Raw genomic sequence first — 19,029 nt, forward strand, 5'->3', positions numbered from 1 at the left:
AAGGGACCTACTTCCAATGTTGATAATATACCAAATACCATGTACATGTGATCAAGTCTGTGTGGGAATGACTGGATGATCAGTCAGCACCAGGATCACAGAACATGAGTGGCATTGCAGGTTTGGGGCTCGTGAAGAAGTCAGTGTTGACGGAGCATGTGCTGTGAGGGACTACAGAGTAAAATTCACCGACATGGAAATTCTTTCTATAGAGAAGAGCTATTACACCTGCTAGTTCAGGGAAGCTATAGAAATACACAAACATGTCAATAGCTTCAACAAGAAAGAAGAAAGCCTCTATGTGAACTGATCCTGAGTTATGTGCTGCAGAGAATGATTTTTGCAGGTAGCAACAGGAGATCCATAGCGGATAAGATCACAGAAAAACCTTTGGAAGTTGGTACACCAGGTACATATAATCTGTGGCCGCGAGCTGGACTCCAGTCTACCACCAGCAATGGAGGGTGAAGTTTTTGCAATGCCAGCCACTCATGCTGGTGAAATGCCACAAAAATTATCAAACAAATGTTGACTGAGGGACCCAAAACAGAAAGCCAATAGGCAATTTGTCTCTCAAACATCAGCAAACTAGAAGTGGTTCAAATTTATGATGCTGGAGTGAAACTTAAGAGCCATCTATAATTCTGAGAGAAAACAACTTTGATGAAGAACGTATCTGCTGTAAAAGCTGCCTGTTGTCCATGAAGAAAGATGATGGTGGCAAGTTGTTCTCTCTTCCATTTCTCTATTGAATGAATGTTAGTTTAAAAAAATTGGTGATGTCTGTCCAAATGTGTACACTGCACTCAAAATTTATATCTATGCTCTGTCGACAAACTGTCTAGCTGAAAGGTCCTTCTGTGTTTTAAAATGGATTAAGAACTACCTGTGGACAGCAGATAATCAAGAACAACAAGTCAGTCTTAGACTACTAGCCGTAGAATCAAGCATGACAGTTAGTGAGATTTTCAGCAAATGATAAACAAATTTGCATATACAAAAGGAAGGAGGAAGTCATTTCTTTAACTTCTCTGTATTTAGGAAAAGGTCTGTTAAATGGTACTGTATCATGCATTTGGGACTGACTAAATTTCACATTTAAATGAAGTAATTTTTGTAGGATATTAAACTGTATTGAGTTTCCTTGTATTTTTACCATACATTGTGTCGAAGTTTGATGCTTTTGTGGTAATTTTTCAATAAAAGGAGCTGTTGAAGTGTGGCAATTATTTCATGATTTTTTAATATTTAACTTGCACGTGTGCTTCGCTTTATGTGTTATTTAAATACTTAAGTAAAGTTCAGGACTGAACTTAATGATTACGCAGCTGTAAACAAATATCAGTAATGCAGTTTAGGAACAGGGCGCATCAAATAATAATACTGCATAAGGATGTCATACACCCTAAATACAGCCATGATGTTCTGAGAACCAAATACCCCAATGTCAAAATCTATTAGCTGTTGATCTATTTTACTCCTAATTTCCATAACATTTTGATGGAATAAGCTTACTGTGTATTCTGTTCTGCAATCCCCATTTATTGAATTAACTTTCAACTTTAAAGGGACCTTTCTCAAATAGGGCATTCCTCCCACATGACTTATCCTTAAAAAAGGTCAATATTGCTGGAGTTAGGCTCAAGTGTGCCCGTATCCACCCACTGCCCCACTGCGTTGTCGTTTATAAGTAATAGTACCACCAAACACACAACCATATAAGAGCACAGAAATGTTACTAAATTTTGAGTGCTAATCTTTCTCCAGTTCAAGTACACCCAAATAATCACAAGACACCCAAACATGTCAAGGGCACAGTGATGTGCAAAAGTAAAAAGTCACAGAGGCCTAGAAAAGATTTAGCAGACAGTGTTCTCCTGATGATGCATGTAGAAACTCAAAGAAACAAATTGATAAAGACAGCAGCCAAGGAGGCTTACGTGATTCACTCTTTCTGGCTTCATACAGTAACTTTGCTGTTGCCCAGGATCATGCACAAATGAGAGGAAGAGTGGCTGGAATTGAAGGACAGTAAGATGTTGTTGATGAAACTGTTGTCTGTACTGTAGTCCCACTGAGCCATTGAAGTGAAACAGAAGCTGTTAAGATACTTGTTTTGGACATCACTCTTTGATACAAGGATACCTTCGCTGGTGAAAGAACTAATCAATATACAGTGCTTATGGCAAACTGATCTCAGTATGCCACTGTGTTTTAGGATACGCATTAGCTTCTGAAGTGATGCCTACTCATGAAATGGCAAAGGACGTGGCTTGTGTTTTGATATTCATTAATTTTTGATTAATTTATCATTATATACCTAAACTGATTGAAGGAGAATTTAATTTACTGTGATGGCTACATAATCAGTCTGAAAATTTTATGAATTTCTTAACCAGTTGGCTGTATTTTTAAGAATAACAAACTTTTTATTACTTTTTTGTTTTTCTGAAATGTGTATGACTATTTAGCTGCTGGTTGTTTTATTTACTTACATATGGTTGATAATCACTATACACTGGTATGTGTCCTATCATTAAACCATCTTCATCTCTTGGCTTATTTTCCAGAGAAAGAAAGAATTCACTTTGGTTATTTAAGGACATTGTTGTTCCACAGGTTGGTATGATATAAGAAACATTGGTGAATTTCGTACACTTGTGGATGTGATTTTTGTTGGGGCCATGGGCCCTCCTGGTGGAGGACGGAATCCAGTCACTGCTCGACTTCTCAGGCACTTTCATTTCCTCAGCTTTCCTGAACTTGAAAATACAAGTAAGGTAATTAATCCAGTCACTGCTTGACTTCTTAATTGCTTTCATTTCCTCAGCGTTCCTGAACTTGAAAAATACAAGTAAGTTAATTAATCCATTAGTGCCAAAAAAGAAGCATTTAATGTAAAAAACCAATTTTACATTTCTAGATTTAATATAATATACTCTAGCATGTGTGCAATAATAAACACTGTTGAGAGCCATACGTACACTTTTAAATTGAGTGAAACAAATTAACATGTGTTCAAATTATAAATAAAGAACGAAAACAACAAATTACATCTACATCTTCACCTACATCTATATTCTGAAAATCATCGTGAGTTGCATGGTAGAGGGTACATCCCATTGTACCAGTTACTATGGTTTCTTCTCATTCAATTCACATATAGAGCACAGGGAGAATGATTGATTGAATGCCTTTGTGCATCCAGTAATTATTCTAATCTTCTCCTCAACATCCCTATGTGAATGATACCAAGGGAATTGTAGTATATTCCTAGAGTCAGTTCTAGAAACTTTGTTAATAGACTGTCTCGGGATAGTTTATGCCTGTCTTCAAGGGTCTCCCAGTGCAGTTTCATCCTGCGACCATTCATGCTGCCCTTCTCTGTATATATCCAATATCCCCCATTAGTCCTGTTTGGTACAGGTCCCACACACTTGAGCAATATCGTAGGATGGGTCGCATGAGTTATTTGTAATCAATCCCCTTTGTAGACTAATTGCACTTCCCCAGTACTACCAATAAACTGATGTCTCCAGAATGAAATTTTCACTCTGCAGTGGAGTGTGCGCAGATATGAAACTTCCTGGCGGAGACTCGAACTCCAGACCTTTTGCCAAGTTCGAGTCTGGGTCTGGCACACAGTTTTAATCTGCCAGGAAGTTTCAAACTGAAGTCTACCACCTGCTTTACTTACAGCTGAACCTATGTGATCATTCAATTTCATATCCCTAAACAGTGACTCGTTAATATTTTAGTCATAGGATATATTTGTGTGTGTGTGTGTGTGTGTGTGTGTGTGTGTGTGTGTGTGTGTGTGTGTGTGTGTGAAGTTCAAATCAAGGGATCTATGACAGATTATGGTTAGAAGAGGGACTAACTGAACCGCAAACAAATTTGGTATAGTATCTGGGACTAAACTGAACCGCACGTTTGGTATAGTATCTGACAGGGATTCAATCGGGCCCTGGAGCTTGTTCGGTTTTAACAATTTCAGCCGTTTCTCAACACCACTGACACTGATACTTATGTCATTCATCTTTTCAGTGGTACAAGGATTAAATTGAGCAATTTTCCTGGATCTTCCTTCGTAAAGGATCATTTGAAAACAGAGCTAAGTGATTCAGCTTTTGCTTTGCTCCCTCAATTTCAGTTCCTGTCTAATTTGCTAGTGACTGGACACTAACTTTGGTACATGTGACAGTGTTTACAAACAACCAGAATTTCTTTGGGTTCTGTGAAAGATCATTTGACAATATGCTACTATGGTATTGATTGAAGGCATCGTGCATTGCTCTCTTGAAAGCAAAATTAGTTTCACTCAGCATCTCTCTATCTATGCTCTATGCTTTGTTTTACACATATTATGCAGTAGTCTCTATTTCTTTAGAAATTTTTTTACAGTGACTGTATACCACAGAGGTTCCCTTCCATGATGTACTGTCCTACTGGGTACGTATCTGTTGAGTGCTTGGTCAACTATTCATTTAAACTTGAGCCATAGTTCCTCTCTGTGCTTCTACCCTCTGCTGAAAGTTTCAAGTTCCTCATTGAGATATGACACTACTAATACTAAGTTTACTGAATGTGTGTATCTTTCTGCTTGGTTTAGTTGTCATTTGCACTTTGGTAATCATTGTTGCCACAACCACATTATGGCCATTGATACCAGTTTTGATGTGGACATCCTCAGAGGTTAGCCCTGCTTGTTGCCATTAGATCCAATATGGTTCCAACATGGGTGGAGTTCCTAACTATCTATTCCAGGTAGTTTTCAGAGAAGGCATTCAGTACTGTTTCACAGGATGTCTCATCATACACACCACTTACAAAACTGGACTTGGTATGATAAGCAGCAAAACATTCAACACACAATTCCACATAATGTTTCTTGCACTGGTATGTAATGGTGTTTTACAGTTTATTCCAGCACATTGTCTTCCTTTGAGTTCCTGTATTTTCACAATCTGGTGGTTCATTCCATTGAACCAGAGCTTATCTGCTACAGTACTGGGCTGTGGTGTTAGTCCAGATCCTTTCAGTGGTACCAAGTACCTCTCCAATAAAGAACTGAAAAGAGCCTGGCATCATTTCCTGTTAGGAATATTTCTCCTATACTGATTCGCATTTTGGTCCGTTCGATCAGTTTCACCAATTGCTTGTAGTATTCTGTCGGTATGAAGGGTTGAGGAATTTCATGGGGTCCCTTGACCGCTGAAAATATTTTTAAAGACTAGTTACTTGTTTCACAACAGTTGTATATGATGCCACAGAAACAATCGAGATGTCATACAATTTATGCAGAAACAGACCATTATCATCTTGTTGCTGCAGATTGAATAGTGCATCTTTCATCTTGCTACATTTCCTTCTTATTTGGAAGGGGGCAGTTTTTGGGGATATTATATTCTCTCACAGTTCCAGTGCTCCAAAACCTTGCTCTCTTGTTGCATTTTTAGACAAGCATCTTTTATTATAAAAGTCTTCAGTTATAACATATATCCTTTCCATTTTACATTCCCTTTCTTCTATAGTAGCTTTTTCCAAACTACTTTCTTGGATTATCTCCCAAAAACATTTAAATTTTTTTAACCTTCTTAATTTGGTCAATGTCTGTTTTCATAAGTCACTATTATTGTTGTAAACAAGAGCAAGCATTGTAAACAAGTTGTCAAAATAGAAGTGAAATGGTGATTTCATTTCTGGAGGTAAATCTTCAGTAGTTTTTATGAGAGGCACAGTTGCTTTGCTGAAACACTTCCCTGCCTTGGGATCATGACTAGCTGACCAGTCTGAATATGCATTGAAGTCCATCAGGTAACCACAAGGTATTCTGAAGTTGATTGGTTTACCTTGAATAAATTGTTTCGGGCCATGCCTCCCGAAATACCTGACCATGCTTTCATCATAGAACAAATTCTGTTCACGAACAAAATATTTGGAAATCTCTCTCTCTCTCTCTCTGTCTCTGTCTCTGTCTCTGTCTCTCCCCCTCCCCCCCCCTCTCTCCACCATCCCCTCCCACTTTTTTTTTTTTAAACGTAGGCCTACTCCCTAAGGACTAGATTTACTAAGAAACATTTCATTTCCTCAGTGAGACTTCCATAATTACGATACACGGCAATGTAAAGATCTCCACATACAAGCTGTAACAAGGACCCGAAGCCAGAAACATGTATGTAATCAAGGCATCAAACTTTTTAATGCACTACCAAAACATATCAAAGAGCTGGAAAATGAGGATAAATTTAAAACTGTTCTAAAGAACCACATGTTTGACAAATGCTATTACAGCATAAGCGAATATCTCTGCGCAACTGTATAAAATATATGTTTAAGTTAATGTGACAAATGAAATTACATCAGTGCATAATAAATTATGTTATAAAAACACTTATTAGTTGTATATTGTATTAAACATAAGATAGATTAATATGAATTCAGCACAGATACAAATTTTGTAAAGATATTATATAGTTGTTAAAATGTACCCTGACAAATCCTATATCACAAATGTGATCATTGGGATGATAATAAATAAATAAATAAATAAATTACAGAAGGATCGGGATGATTCTTAGATAAAGCATATCTTCATTTCCCTGGGTAATTACATTGATAACTTCATCGATGAATAGGTCAAATAACTCAAGTGCACTACAGATATCTTGTCACTGGAAAGGGGAAATGTTAAAATTCTTTACAAAATCTACTGTAATCCATGTGCCCATTTTATCACAATGAACGGTTGTAAACCATGGTGGTTGGAGCAAGCATAGCCATTGGTACTGAACCAGGCCTGTATCATTTTACAAGTTTGATGTTTGTGCTGCATATCATTCAAGTAATGTCTTTTCTCCATTTGAAGTTCTAATTTCAGATTCAGCAACAAGTTGTCTTGACTAAGACTGTCAGGAATTGCCCCATCTTTGTCGTACCAGAACCCCACCAATCACTATGTTTGAATTAGTTGTTGCAATGAAAATGTCTTGCACATTGTTCATTTCCAAATACTACATCAAAAGCTTAAAGATGATGATAATGATGATGATAGTAGTTTCTGAAAACAGACATTGACCAAATTAAGAACATTAAAAAATTTAAATGCCTTGGGGAGATAATCCAAGGAAATAGTTTGGCCAAAACTGCTCAAAAGAAATGATACATAGAATGGAAAGGATATATGTTATAATTGAAGACCTTTATAATAAAAGATGCAGGTCTAAAAATGCAAAAATAAGGCATCATAATATTGTAATGAAGTCAGAATGTCTATATGCGAGCATTAAACTGTAAATGAGAAATATTAGAATTTATAGAAAGTTGAATAATAAGGAAAATATCAGGCCCATGAAAAAATGTGGAAGGTTGTAGATTATGAAGTAATGATGAAATTTATTGAAACATAGAAAACATATCAGAAGTAGTAATGAGAAAAAAAGACTGTTTTATAAAAAACATGCATATCAAATACAAGAGAGCAGAGTAACCAAAAAGTTCTTCAAATATTTTTGGGATAAAAAGTCAAGTTGGATCCATAAAGTGAAATAGGATTTAGAAAAAATAATAGAGAAGCTGAAGAAACAATTGACAGAGAAGTGTTTCAGGAAAAAGTATTGAATATGGAAGGACTGAGGCATAGAAAAATGAAGAAAACTGTTCTATAATTGACAAAGACAGGAAGAAAAAGGACAAGGTTACTATAAATGATATAAATGATCGAAGGAATTTCATAGATTTGCTGTAGCTAAATTATTTCCCATATTATCACAGGGCTTTGCATGCACACAGAAAAACTCAAAGTTTTTTTTCCCCACAAGTTCTCCATATGTGTCCACCAACCTAGTTGATAATCAAGTTCTTCCCACACTCAATGTATCTATTGAAAAGCACTGTTGATACAAACTTACAGTTCTGGTAGGTAGGCTGACAGAGGAGGCAGATTCATGCATTGTGCCTGTTCACTGCACCATTCACAAAAAATCCAAGTATCTGAATTTGTCAGGGCTTGTAGTAATTGCAAGCAGTAAGACTTTACTTGCAATCATTTGCTTAAGATCTTCCAAATAGTCAGTTGTGGTATATTCAGCTCTCTGCTTCCTCTGTTTGTCAACTTCTTTAGGCTACTTGCGACACCCCTGCACATGTGATCAACAGTTTCTTCACTCACTGCTGGTCGACCCGTTGATTTCACATTGCAGAGGCATCCTGAAGCTTTAAGCTGTGCATACTATTGCCAAATGGAGTTGGCAGTGGTACATCTTTGTTGAACTTCATGTACATTGCACTGTTGTGGTAGACTAGTGTGAATGCATTTCAAGCACAGCATACACTTTCTCGGTACCAGTCACCATCTTGCCTAATAGCTCACTGCTGTGCTCCGATGACAGGAATCTTAAGTATGGCTGCAACAATACAAATTTTTTGACTGTTTCAAACAACGAAAATTCCAAGTTGGAATATCAACAACATAAGGAAAAAATAGATTGCTACTCAAGGTGACAGATTGAAGTGAAAACAGACACAATGAAATGACACTTACACATTAGCTTACAGCCAAAACCTTCATCAGAAGGGGAAAACACACACACATTTATTCACACAAGCAATCACACCTCACACACGACTGCGACCTCCGGCAGCTTGAACCAATCAGAATGGATGTGTGTGTGTTTCCTTTTCTGATGGGAAGCTTAGGGCATTATATATGGCAGACAGGTGAGCACTGGGCAGGGAAAAATAGACAGGTCATAAAATAAAAGATTATGGGAAAATAAACAGTAGTGGCGGTAATGAGCTAGACAGAAATTACTGAAAAAAACTCTGTGGAAGAGTCAATAAGAGTGGAAATTGTAGGACACTATGCATGGTATACAGGTGAGGCCTGGGAAGGGAAAAAAAAGGAAAGAAAATAAAAAGTTGTGGAAAAATAAAAAACAGTGAATGAAGGGAATAGTTACTGAAAAGAAATGCTGAGACCACAAAAATCAACATAAATTTAGCCCAGGTGGGCATGTGGGTGGGAAGAACTAAGTAGTTCCCACGTGATGAGCTCTGAGAAACTGATGGTGGGAGAGAGAACAGAGATGGCATGTGCAGTGAAACAGGCACTTAGGTCACGACTCTCATGTCGTACAGTGTGCTCTGCAACAAGATATTGTGTGTTGCTGGTACGCTCTCTGTCTGTGCCCATTCATCCCATGTGATAACTTGGTGGTAGTCAACCAATGTAGAACACCGAACACTGTTTACATGACTGGTACAGCACATGTTTCACAGCTATTTCTTCTGCCTTTGGTGGTAAACATTTTGCCTGTTACAGGACTGGTGTAGGTGATGGCAGGAGGGTAAAACCTGATTTACAATGGGTATGGTCACATTGGTAGGAGCCACAGGTTAGAGAAATTGACCGGGACAGTATTGTGGAAATTGTGAAAATATGACAGAATGGGCCTCTTTCAGGGCACAATTTTAGGAAGTCATAGTCCTTTTGAAGTAGCTGACTAATACAGTCAAGACCAGGATAGTGCTGACAAGTGACTAGAGGCGCACACCTACATTGTATTTTGAAGGGATCAGCAGTGCCAGGATTGAGTTTGATGCCCTGAAACCTACTTTTGAACTATTCTGATAGGATAATTATATAGAGTGAAGGCTGATGTGAGAATCGTGGCGGTGTTGCTGTAAAGAGTCTGCATCTGAACAAATATGTTTGCCTTTAATGCAAGAGCTGTATAAGAGGGAAAGTTTGATATTTAAAGGATAGAAACTGTCAAAATGTGAGTACTGCTGTTTGTGCGTAACCTTAATGTGAACATACAGGGGGAAGACAAAGTGCAGGAACACCACACACCCAACAAATTACCATACCTAAGATGGTGTAGGAAAACTGTTGGCATTCAAAACAGCTTCCCATCCATCTTGGAATGGATAAATATACATCCTGTATGGTGTGATGTTTAAAGTTTTCCCGGCGTACTGATTGTTCCATAAAAACACCATACATCCTGTATGGTGTTCAGAGGGAACTTCTACCATTCTGTAGGTAAAATAGTGGCTAGTTCAGATAACACCGCAGGAGATGGGTAGCAATTGCTCACCACACCACTGAGATCTGGTGGCCGGGGGAGATGTGACAGTTCATCTTCATGCTCACAGAACCAGTCTGAATGATGCAAGCTGTGTGAACTGGGGTTCTGTGATTTTGGAACACAACATTGACATCAGGAAACAAATATTGTACCATTGGATGACCTGATCAGCGAAAATGGTCACATAATCCTTGGCAGCAAGTCAACTTTGTAGAGTAACCATGGGGTCCAAGAAATACCATAATATGATTGTCCAAATCACCAAACCTCTGCCAGCTTTCACTCTTGGCAGCAAACAGTCTGCATCATAGACTGGGGATGGCATATGCCAGGCAAAAACTCAACCAGAAGTTAGAAACAGTGTGAAACAAGGCTCATCTGACCAAATGTTTTTCTTCCATTGCTCAATAGCCCAGGTTTTATGGCTATGGCACTTCGTTTTCCTGTTACAAGCATTTAATCACTAACATGCGGTTTTGAAATTCCAGCTCTCCCTGCAACTCCTCACTTAGTGGATTTTTTGACATTGGCATGGTGCTGATTGGGTTTGTGAGTGCAACATACAGTTCTACAGTGACTTTTTCAGATGTTGATCTCTTACTTTTCGCCACAATCCTTTTCATTGACCTTTGTTATGATCACTCAGCTCACAATTTTGTCCACGTTGTGACTTAGCTTTTCCTATGTGCCTTATAAATCTTTGATATGGTGCCTCTTGAAACACCAAACACTTCAGTTACCTTGGTTACAGAAGCACTCACCATATGACCACCAACAATTTGCCCAAGTTCGAATTCACGTAGCTCTGATATACTGCACTAGCAGTTGTGACCACAACTGACAGTAGCAACGTATTTAGGGCATTGCACAGGTGCCATTCATGGTCAAACCTTGACAGCACCACCTGCAAGCTTCGCTAGCATGTGTATTATGTTTAATCAAGCATTTGTTGTGGTGTATCTATATTTTTGTCCAGCTCCTGTGAGTGCATAGCTGACACTTGCTGTGGATGAAGTTATCATCAAGGATTTCACATAGCAAAGATGTCATCAGTGTATCTAAACCAAATCAGGGCTGAATGCTTATAAATCCCCCCTCCAAGTGGTACATGAAAAGATTGGCATAGGAAGAAGCCAGTCTGATTCCTGTGATCATACATCTGATTCTTTAGTTATTTCATATTCCATAGATCATTTTATCGAAACAGTGTAGAATGGGTCAGTTTATAGGATATGTAAACACGATTTGTTAACATTAATGAACATATATTTTTTAGTTGTACTCATGCAGTTATGCTTAAAAACAAGGTTTTTTTTTTTTTTTTTTTTTTTTTTTTTTTTTTTTTTTTTTTTACTGTATACCAGTTTTTAAATAGAAATTCATCCACAGTGTAGAAAATAAGTTGTCAAGGAGAAAATATTTTAGGTTAGACTTAAAATTTGCTTCGCTGTCTGTCAGATATTTTATTTGATTGGGCAAATGATCAAAGAATTTTATTGCTACATATTGAACTTCTTTCTCAGTGTCTGACAAGTTTAATAATGGGTAGTAAAAGTCACTTTTACATCTAGTGTTGTAAGTATGGACCTCGCTGTTCTTGCCAAATTGTGGTTATGATGAATTTCATAAGCAAATATATGTCTTATGACACTGCAGTTAAAATGCCTAACTTACAAGTAGCTACATGACATCAATCACTGAACACTGCATGTTATTCTTACTGCTTGCTTTTGTGCAATCAGTACTTTATTTATGTGTAGTGAGTTACCACAGATAATTATTCCATAAGACATTATTAAGAGGAAATATGTCAGGAGGTCAGTTTGTTTGTGTACAAGATTAGCAATTATATGAAGAGCAAAAGTAGCTGAACCTAATTGTTTGAGAACTCAGTAATATGCTTCTTCCAGTTCAAGTTTTCATCAGCATGTACACCCAGAAATTTGGAGCAGTCTACCACATTTACTGACTCCTGGTCATGTGTTACGTCAGTTATTGGTATGACTTTACTTGTTGTACATAACAGAATTTTTTTTCCTTCCCCTCCATGATTAGGGAGAGTCCATTTCCTGAAAAACACTTAATAATTCTTGGAATTACTCTGCACAACTTTATGCATTCTGTTTGATAAGTATGATTCAAACTGTGTGTATTTAAGTAATCAGTTCCATAAAACTTGAGTTTTTGTAAGAGAGTATCATGATCTGCACAATCAAACACCTTGGAAAAATCACAAAAACGCTGTTATAACGTCAAGTTTAACAAATATATTTCAGAACGACACAACGCATATAAGTCAGAGAGTAAGTTGACAAGCAAGACATGTGTACACGTTAGCATTCGAATGAGCACTGAGTCCCAGTCTAGTGTCCGCTGCTCGACTGACCGCTTAGGTGGCGCAGCTGCTGCATGGCGGGCAGACAGCGCCGCACATAGAGGACGCGCGTAATTGTGCGGCGGTGCTTTGAATGATCGGCGAGTCACAACAAACACCAACTTGTGATACTTTATTATGTAAGGCTCGTACTATTTGAAGAGCGAATGTGTGAATAGCATTCCAAGTTGAGGAACCTTCTGGAATCCAAACTGTGACGTGCTAAGTAAATTGATTCTACTTAAATGTAAGACACCTCTTGAGTACGTTACTTTTTTGTATATTTTGGAAGATGTCAGTACAGATACTGGTTGATTATTACTTAAGCTTGTCTTCTAATCTTTATTATGAAAAGGTTTAACAATAGCTTATTTTAATCTGTCTGAAAAAATTCCATGTGTCAGTGATGCATTGCATATATCACTAAGGCCCATTACTTATTGGGTTGGAACAGCTTCTCAGAATTCTTTGTGAAATTCCATCAATACCACATATGTTTTTGTTTTTTAGAATTTTTATAATTATTTTAATTTCTGTGAAGGATGTTGGTGCTGCTTCTAGTTACTTAATGTTGTGTGGAATTATATTTTTAATACACTCATTTGCTTCCTCAGCTGAATCATTTTAATCATATTTTTGCTGCCACAATTAGAAAGCAATTATTAAATGTACTTGCAATTTGTAAATCCTCAGCCACAATATTGTCATTTAGTTTAACTAACACAGTATCTTGTACACTGACACGCTGTCCTGTTTCCCATTTGACAATACCCCATACAGCTTTAATCTTATTATCTGGATGACTAATTTGTCTGGACGTACATATTTGTAGATATTTTAATGATTTTCCTTCAGATGATGTGATGAAATGAAATGAATTGATTGTATGACACTGATGGGTGGGAGTCCCCACCTGGGGTTGTTCAGCTGCTGAGTTTCAAGTCTTTTCAGTTGACACCACATTGAGTGACTTGCTTCTCAGTATGATGATGAATTGATGATGAGGACAGGGTATTGAACCCAGGCTCACTGCATGGCAGGCAAATTCACTGACCTCACAGCAAAAGACAATATTATAATATTTTTTTTGTTATTAATCAGTATCCTACTACCATACTGCACACAAGGTGGAAAATTGACTGGTGAGATTAGTTAAAACATCCAAATAATGATTCTAGTTCATTTTTACCATCCGTATCTTTTAAGAAATCTATATTGAAATCTTCACAAACAGCTAACTGTTTCTTCTTGTCTGACAGATAGCACAGTAATGCATCTTGATGTATCTTAAAAATCTGAAAGTTTCACCAGAGAAGCATTCTGCAGTCAACAACTCTCAAACTTGTGTTTCTAGATTCTAATGTACACAAAAAATATATGTTTCAGTAGTTTTGACTTTGTGTCCCAAATTTACACATGTATGCCGGCCAGTGTGGCCAAGCTGTTCCAGTCGCTTCAGTCTGGAACCGCGCGACTGCTACGGTCACAGTTTCGAATCCTGCCTCGGGCATGGATGTGTGTGATGTCCTTAGGTTAGTTAGGTTTAAGTAGTTCTAAGTTCTAGGGGGCTGATGACCTCAGCAGTTAAGTCCCATAGTGCTCAGAGCCATTTGAACCATTTTTGTAAAAGAATTTTTATTTTTGATAAAAATAATTTTGTTACTCTACACCTGGGACTCTATATATAGAAACAATAATAATATTTTGTGTTTCTAATTCAATTGAGCAGCTTTCAAACACTCCTTCATATAGAAAATTGAAATTGTGTTTTACTTTATACTCTACAGAGTTATTTACAAGAATGCATGAGCCCCCAAGAGTACTATTTGTTCTACAAAAACTTGAGGCTACATTGAAATTTTTTAACTTATTTAAAATTATGATACTATCTTTTGTAAGCCAATGCTCGTTTAAACAAACAATTTAAATATTTTTACATTCTGAGAGTGAAATTTGTAGTTCAATTTTATTCATTCCTTCATTTTGATAGTTTGTAACCATGCCATTTATGTTCAAGTGCATTAAAAAAGTGCTGTTCTTTTGCCTAACGTTTCAAGAATAGCTTTCTTTATAGGATTTTTACACTTCCTATTCTTTTTTTCCTTATTTACAGTTTATAAATTAATAACTGAAACAAATTTTAATAATAGAACAATATTTAATGAAAATTTAGTCGATATTCATATGAATAAAACAAAAATTTTGTTTAGTAAACATATTTATATTGGAATGCCCATACTTGATGCATTGAAAGAAATAATGTGTGATTTTGACTATGGAATAGAATAGAACAAAATAATTTGATTGATTGATTGATTGATTTCTTTATTAATCCATGTAACAATTTACATTGTGTGGATTTCGTCAGCAAAATCATATACAATACAATATACCTACACTTATACACATAAAATTTGTATTTACACACATTTTTGAGGTATCTTAAATTAGTTTTATATCCTTGTGTAATTTGTAATTTTCTTATACAATTTTTGATTTCCTCATGTATTACAATGGAGGCTACTTTAATTACACTACATGTTTTAATTCAGATAGTCCATTACTGCGTAATAACTTTTATTTAATAAAAAAAATTTTAGTTTTGTTTTGAACTGTCCGATTTTATTGACATTAGGCCATTAAGGCAATAGACAAAGTCATACATATAATACAATGTAATTCATGTTGCAATAGAACAATAGGTTTGTTATTCCAGTGTAATATTACAATTGTTGAAATCCTACAAAGTCATACTTATAACACAATATAATTCCTGTTGCAAAAGAGCAATAGATTTGTTATTACAGTATAATATTAAAATTAACAAGGTCATACACATAATAAAATATGTAATGTTGCAAAAGAACAATAGGTTTGTTATTACAGTATAATATTATGATTGGTGAAATCCTAAAGTCATACTTATAATACTATATAATTCCTGTTGCAAAAGAGTAATTGGTTTGTTATTACAGTATAATATTACAATTGATGAAATCCCTTATGTCGTGGAATGGGTGGGCAACTAACCAGTCATACAGTGCTTGTTTGAATGGTTGCTCTGGTAAATCTTGCATGGCTAGTGGAAATTTATTAAATAATTTGTGCTGCATTAGTTCATAACTGTTCAGTGATTTTGAGAGTATAAATACACCTATTCGTCCTCGTGTTGTAGCAATGTATGTTTTCTCTGTGTTTAGCTGCGGGTAGCTTCTTTTTCGTATAGATTAAGTCATAGTTTATGTATAGGTTTACTTCTGTCATAATTTTTTGGTCAGAAAACACAGGTTTACAGTGTGCCTAATTACCCTAATAGCTTTCTTCTGCAGTAGAAGGATGTCACGCACACAACTGGAGTTCCCCCATAAAATTATACCATAAGTTATTATGCGTTGGAAGAATGAGAGATAGGATATTCTAACATAATTTTTAGGTACAAAATCCATTAGTCACCTTAACAGATAGATTACCACTAAGATACTTGACATGTTGACCACAAGATAATTTGTCATCCAAATATACCCCTAAAAATTTAACATAACTGGGATCATCAGATGGTAGCTTGTCTTTTAGACTAAATACTATCTGCTGAGTTTTATTTTCATTAAGCAAAAATCCATTTGCTCTAAACCTGTTGATGCTTGAGCAATTGTCTCTGTAACACAAGTTTTAAGGCTATTGGGGTCATTACTGCTGTCCAGAAAAGTTGTATCACATCTGCATATAGTACAGTTTTTGATTTAATACATGACAGCGGGTCGTTAATCATGATTAGGAACAGGGAAGGGCCCAGTACAGATCCCTGTGGAACACCTGCCTGAACTAGTTCTACACTGGACAATTCTTTGCCAACATGCTTACGGTTCTCTAAAAATGATCTTGATAGATAGGCTATTACCTCTAACACCATAGAAGTCCAGTTTTTCCAGTAGTAATGTATGTTCTACACAGTCAAAGGCTTTGCTTAGGTAACAAAAACTGACTTGAACAAAGTCTTTATCCTCAAATACTTAATGGATGTATTTTACAACAGCATCTATCACATCAATTGTTGACATGTTGTTCCTAAAACCATATGAGATCTACTAATAATTTCTATATTATCAAAGTAATCAGATAATTGTTTCTAAATTGTGCATTCCAGAACTTTAGAAAAGGATGGGACTATGGAAATTGGCCAGTAACTTGCGGCAGTCTTTATGTCCTTTTTTATAAACTTGAACTACCCTAGACAATTTAAGCTCATCAGGAAAATATCTTTCAGCAAGACATTTGTTTATACAATGTGTACACTATACTGCCTATGACTTTCTTCAGTATGTTACAGGATAAGTCATATTGTCTACACTGTCTGATGATTTTATCTGTTTCACTATTCTTAATACAAAACCTGGTGAGACCTCAGAGAAACTGAAGATACTTGTATTTGTTTATGATCTACAACTATTTTTTGACAGTAAGTGTGATGAGCTAATTTTGGGTGTAGCAATACCTAAACTGATTTAACAAAATAATCATTGAATTTCTGGCGAGAGATATTAATTCTAACATTTCTTTCATCTTTAGCAACACTATTTATTAGCTTCCAAGCAGCTTTGCACTAGCTGGTGGATTTCTCAATACTTCTGATATTTTGTGCTTTTTTGGCTTCTATGATTGCTTTTTTGTATTCATTCCTACATGTAACATAGGCTAGTTTAGCTTGATTAGTCTTCAATCTACAATAAACATTGTGCAACATTGTAACTTGGTTTTTCGGATTGGTCAGCTGTTCTGTATACCATGTATTTTGTCTTTTTGGAACTTTAGTTTTCAAGACTTGATCAGTTAGGCCTACTTTGAATTTCTTTGTTGGAATGCAGTCATTAAAGTATGCCAGAAATACTTTAAAAAACCTATAAAATAGTATATTTGCTGGCAAATTGTTACTTAAGGTATAGGTTGTGTCTCGATAACACTGGCCAAACCAGTCTCTGTCAGCAAGGGAATTACAAAATCTATGAATTTTTTCATCTGAGACAGGTCAGATGATCACAATTTTTGGGGCAGGCTTAGTTATACTAGTCTTATGAGGAGGGAACCTACTTGTATAATTTAAGGTTACAGAACTACAGTATAATCAGAAAATGCAAACTCTGACACATCACATGATTCATCTGTTGTTTTAAAATTCACAAAAATATTGTCAAAACATGCTTATACTCTTGCGGGCCTATTATTGACACAGTGTAAGTTGGATTGTCTTAGTAGATTTTGAAGTTCAGCGACACTACGTTTGTGTGTTGTTACATCAAGATCTGAATTCAGATCACCACCTATTACAATATCATAATTTATCCATCTAGTTTCGCCAAGTACATGTAACAGCTGGTCCAGTTTCTCTAGAAATACACTGATGATGCCCTTAGGTGATCTGTACAGGGTTATTACCAATAACTTAAAACTGTCTAAAACTATACCAGCAGCTTCAAAGCTCAGTTCATCACACAAATAATCTAGATCCAGTCTATTGATTGAACATCTAAGTGACTTGTTAACATAGATTGCTACATCACCTCTTAAATGCAATTTTCTGCAGTAGATATTGGCTATATTATAATTATCAAATTTAACGAATCTTAGGTCACTCTCAGTAGCCCAGTGTTCACTCAAACACAAAATATCAAACCCATTTTCTATTCCAAGATTATTGACAATAAGTTCCTTATCCCTCACTCCTTGATTGTTAAGATAGCATATTTTAAGATGAAATCTGCCCCCAGGGGCTCAGCATTCATTTTCTGGGTACGGGCTTGGCGACCCCGGGGTTCCTGAGCTGGGGACTGGTAAGCGCCGCCAGTCCCCTGTCACCGTAAGCTCTGGGCATACTTCGGCAACCACCGTGTGGTGCAGTGGTGGAATGTTGTGTGTCTCAGGGAATGGAGATCTTGGCTTGACCGCCCAGATCACAAGGATGGAATAAACCTCTATAAACAACCCCTCAATCTCAAGGTGTGCTGCGGGCTGATGAGATGCATGGCTGTTGAGGTGGAACAGTCATTAGCGGGCAACCTCTGGGCAACCTGCCGCACCTCAGTTGTATAGGGCTTACCTAGGCACGCGGGGCTCTGTCTAGGTGGACTTCTAGTTCCCTAGCTGCTCGTGGGACCAAGATGGAACCCTCGAACTTTTATTCTTCTCCTCCCAGCGGAAAGGGTGGACCGCTGGTGGGTTCTAACACCCAATCCAACAAGAGGGCTCATGTAGCCAGTACTCCTGATTTAGTTACTAGTAACAGAATGCAAACTGCTTTGCAGAATGTGTTCCTCATAATTAAAAGAAAGGAGGGGAGTTTCGATAAAGTTTCACCATTTTATATACAGAAAGGCTTAGAAGGCATTGCTGGCACCTTAAAATCTGTCAAGTCATGGTAGCTGACAGCATGGACCTTCCTGCCCCTTCCCGAGTCCAATCTTGTGCACTGCCCAGCGCTGCTACACCCCCTACTGCTTCAGATCTTATCGAACAACTCCGCCGCCCATTTCTCCTCCTGGGCAACTACAATGCCTGTCATGTCCTGTGTGG

The 19,029-nt window shown here is 36.9% G+C and overlaps 1 protein-coding gene across 1 annotated transcript in view; it reads left to right on the plus strand.

Annotated features, from left to right (window-relative positions):
- The window catches only part of LOC126195465 (dynein axonemal heavy chain 1-like), a 963,710-nt gene that overhangs the window by 461,744 nt on the left and 482,937 nt on the right, over positions 1 to 19,029 (plus strand). Inside the window, exon 36 of the mRNA XM_049934091.1 lies at positions 2,620 to 2,780. Within this exon, the coding sequence (XP_049790048.1) occupies positions 2,620 to 2,780 (161 nt within the window). The remainder of the gene's footprint in view (positions 1 to 2,619; positions 2,781 to 19,029) is intronic.

The sequence above is a fragment of the Schistocerca nitens genome, chromosome 7 (assembly GCF_023898315.1).
Source record: "Schistocerca nitens isolate TAMUIC-IGC-003100 chromosome 7, iqSchNite1.1, whole genome shotgun sequence".
Classification (NCBI taxonomy): Eukaryota; Metazoa; Arthropoda; class Insecta; order Orthoptera; family Acrididae; genus Schistocerca; species Schistocerca nitens.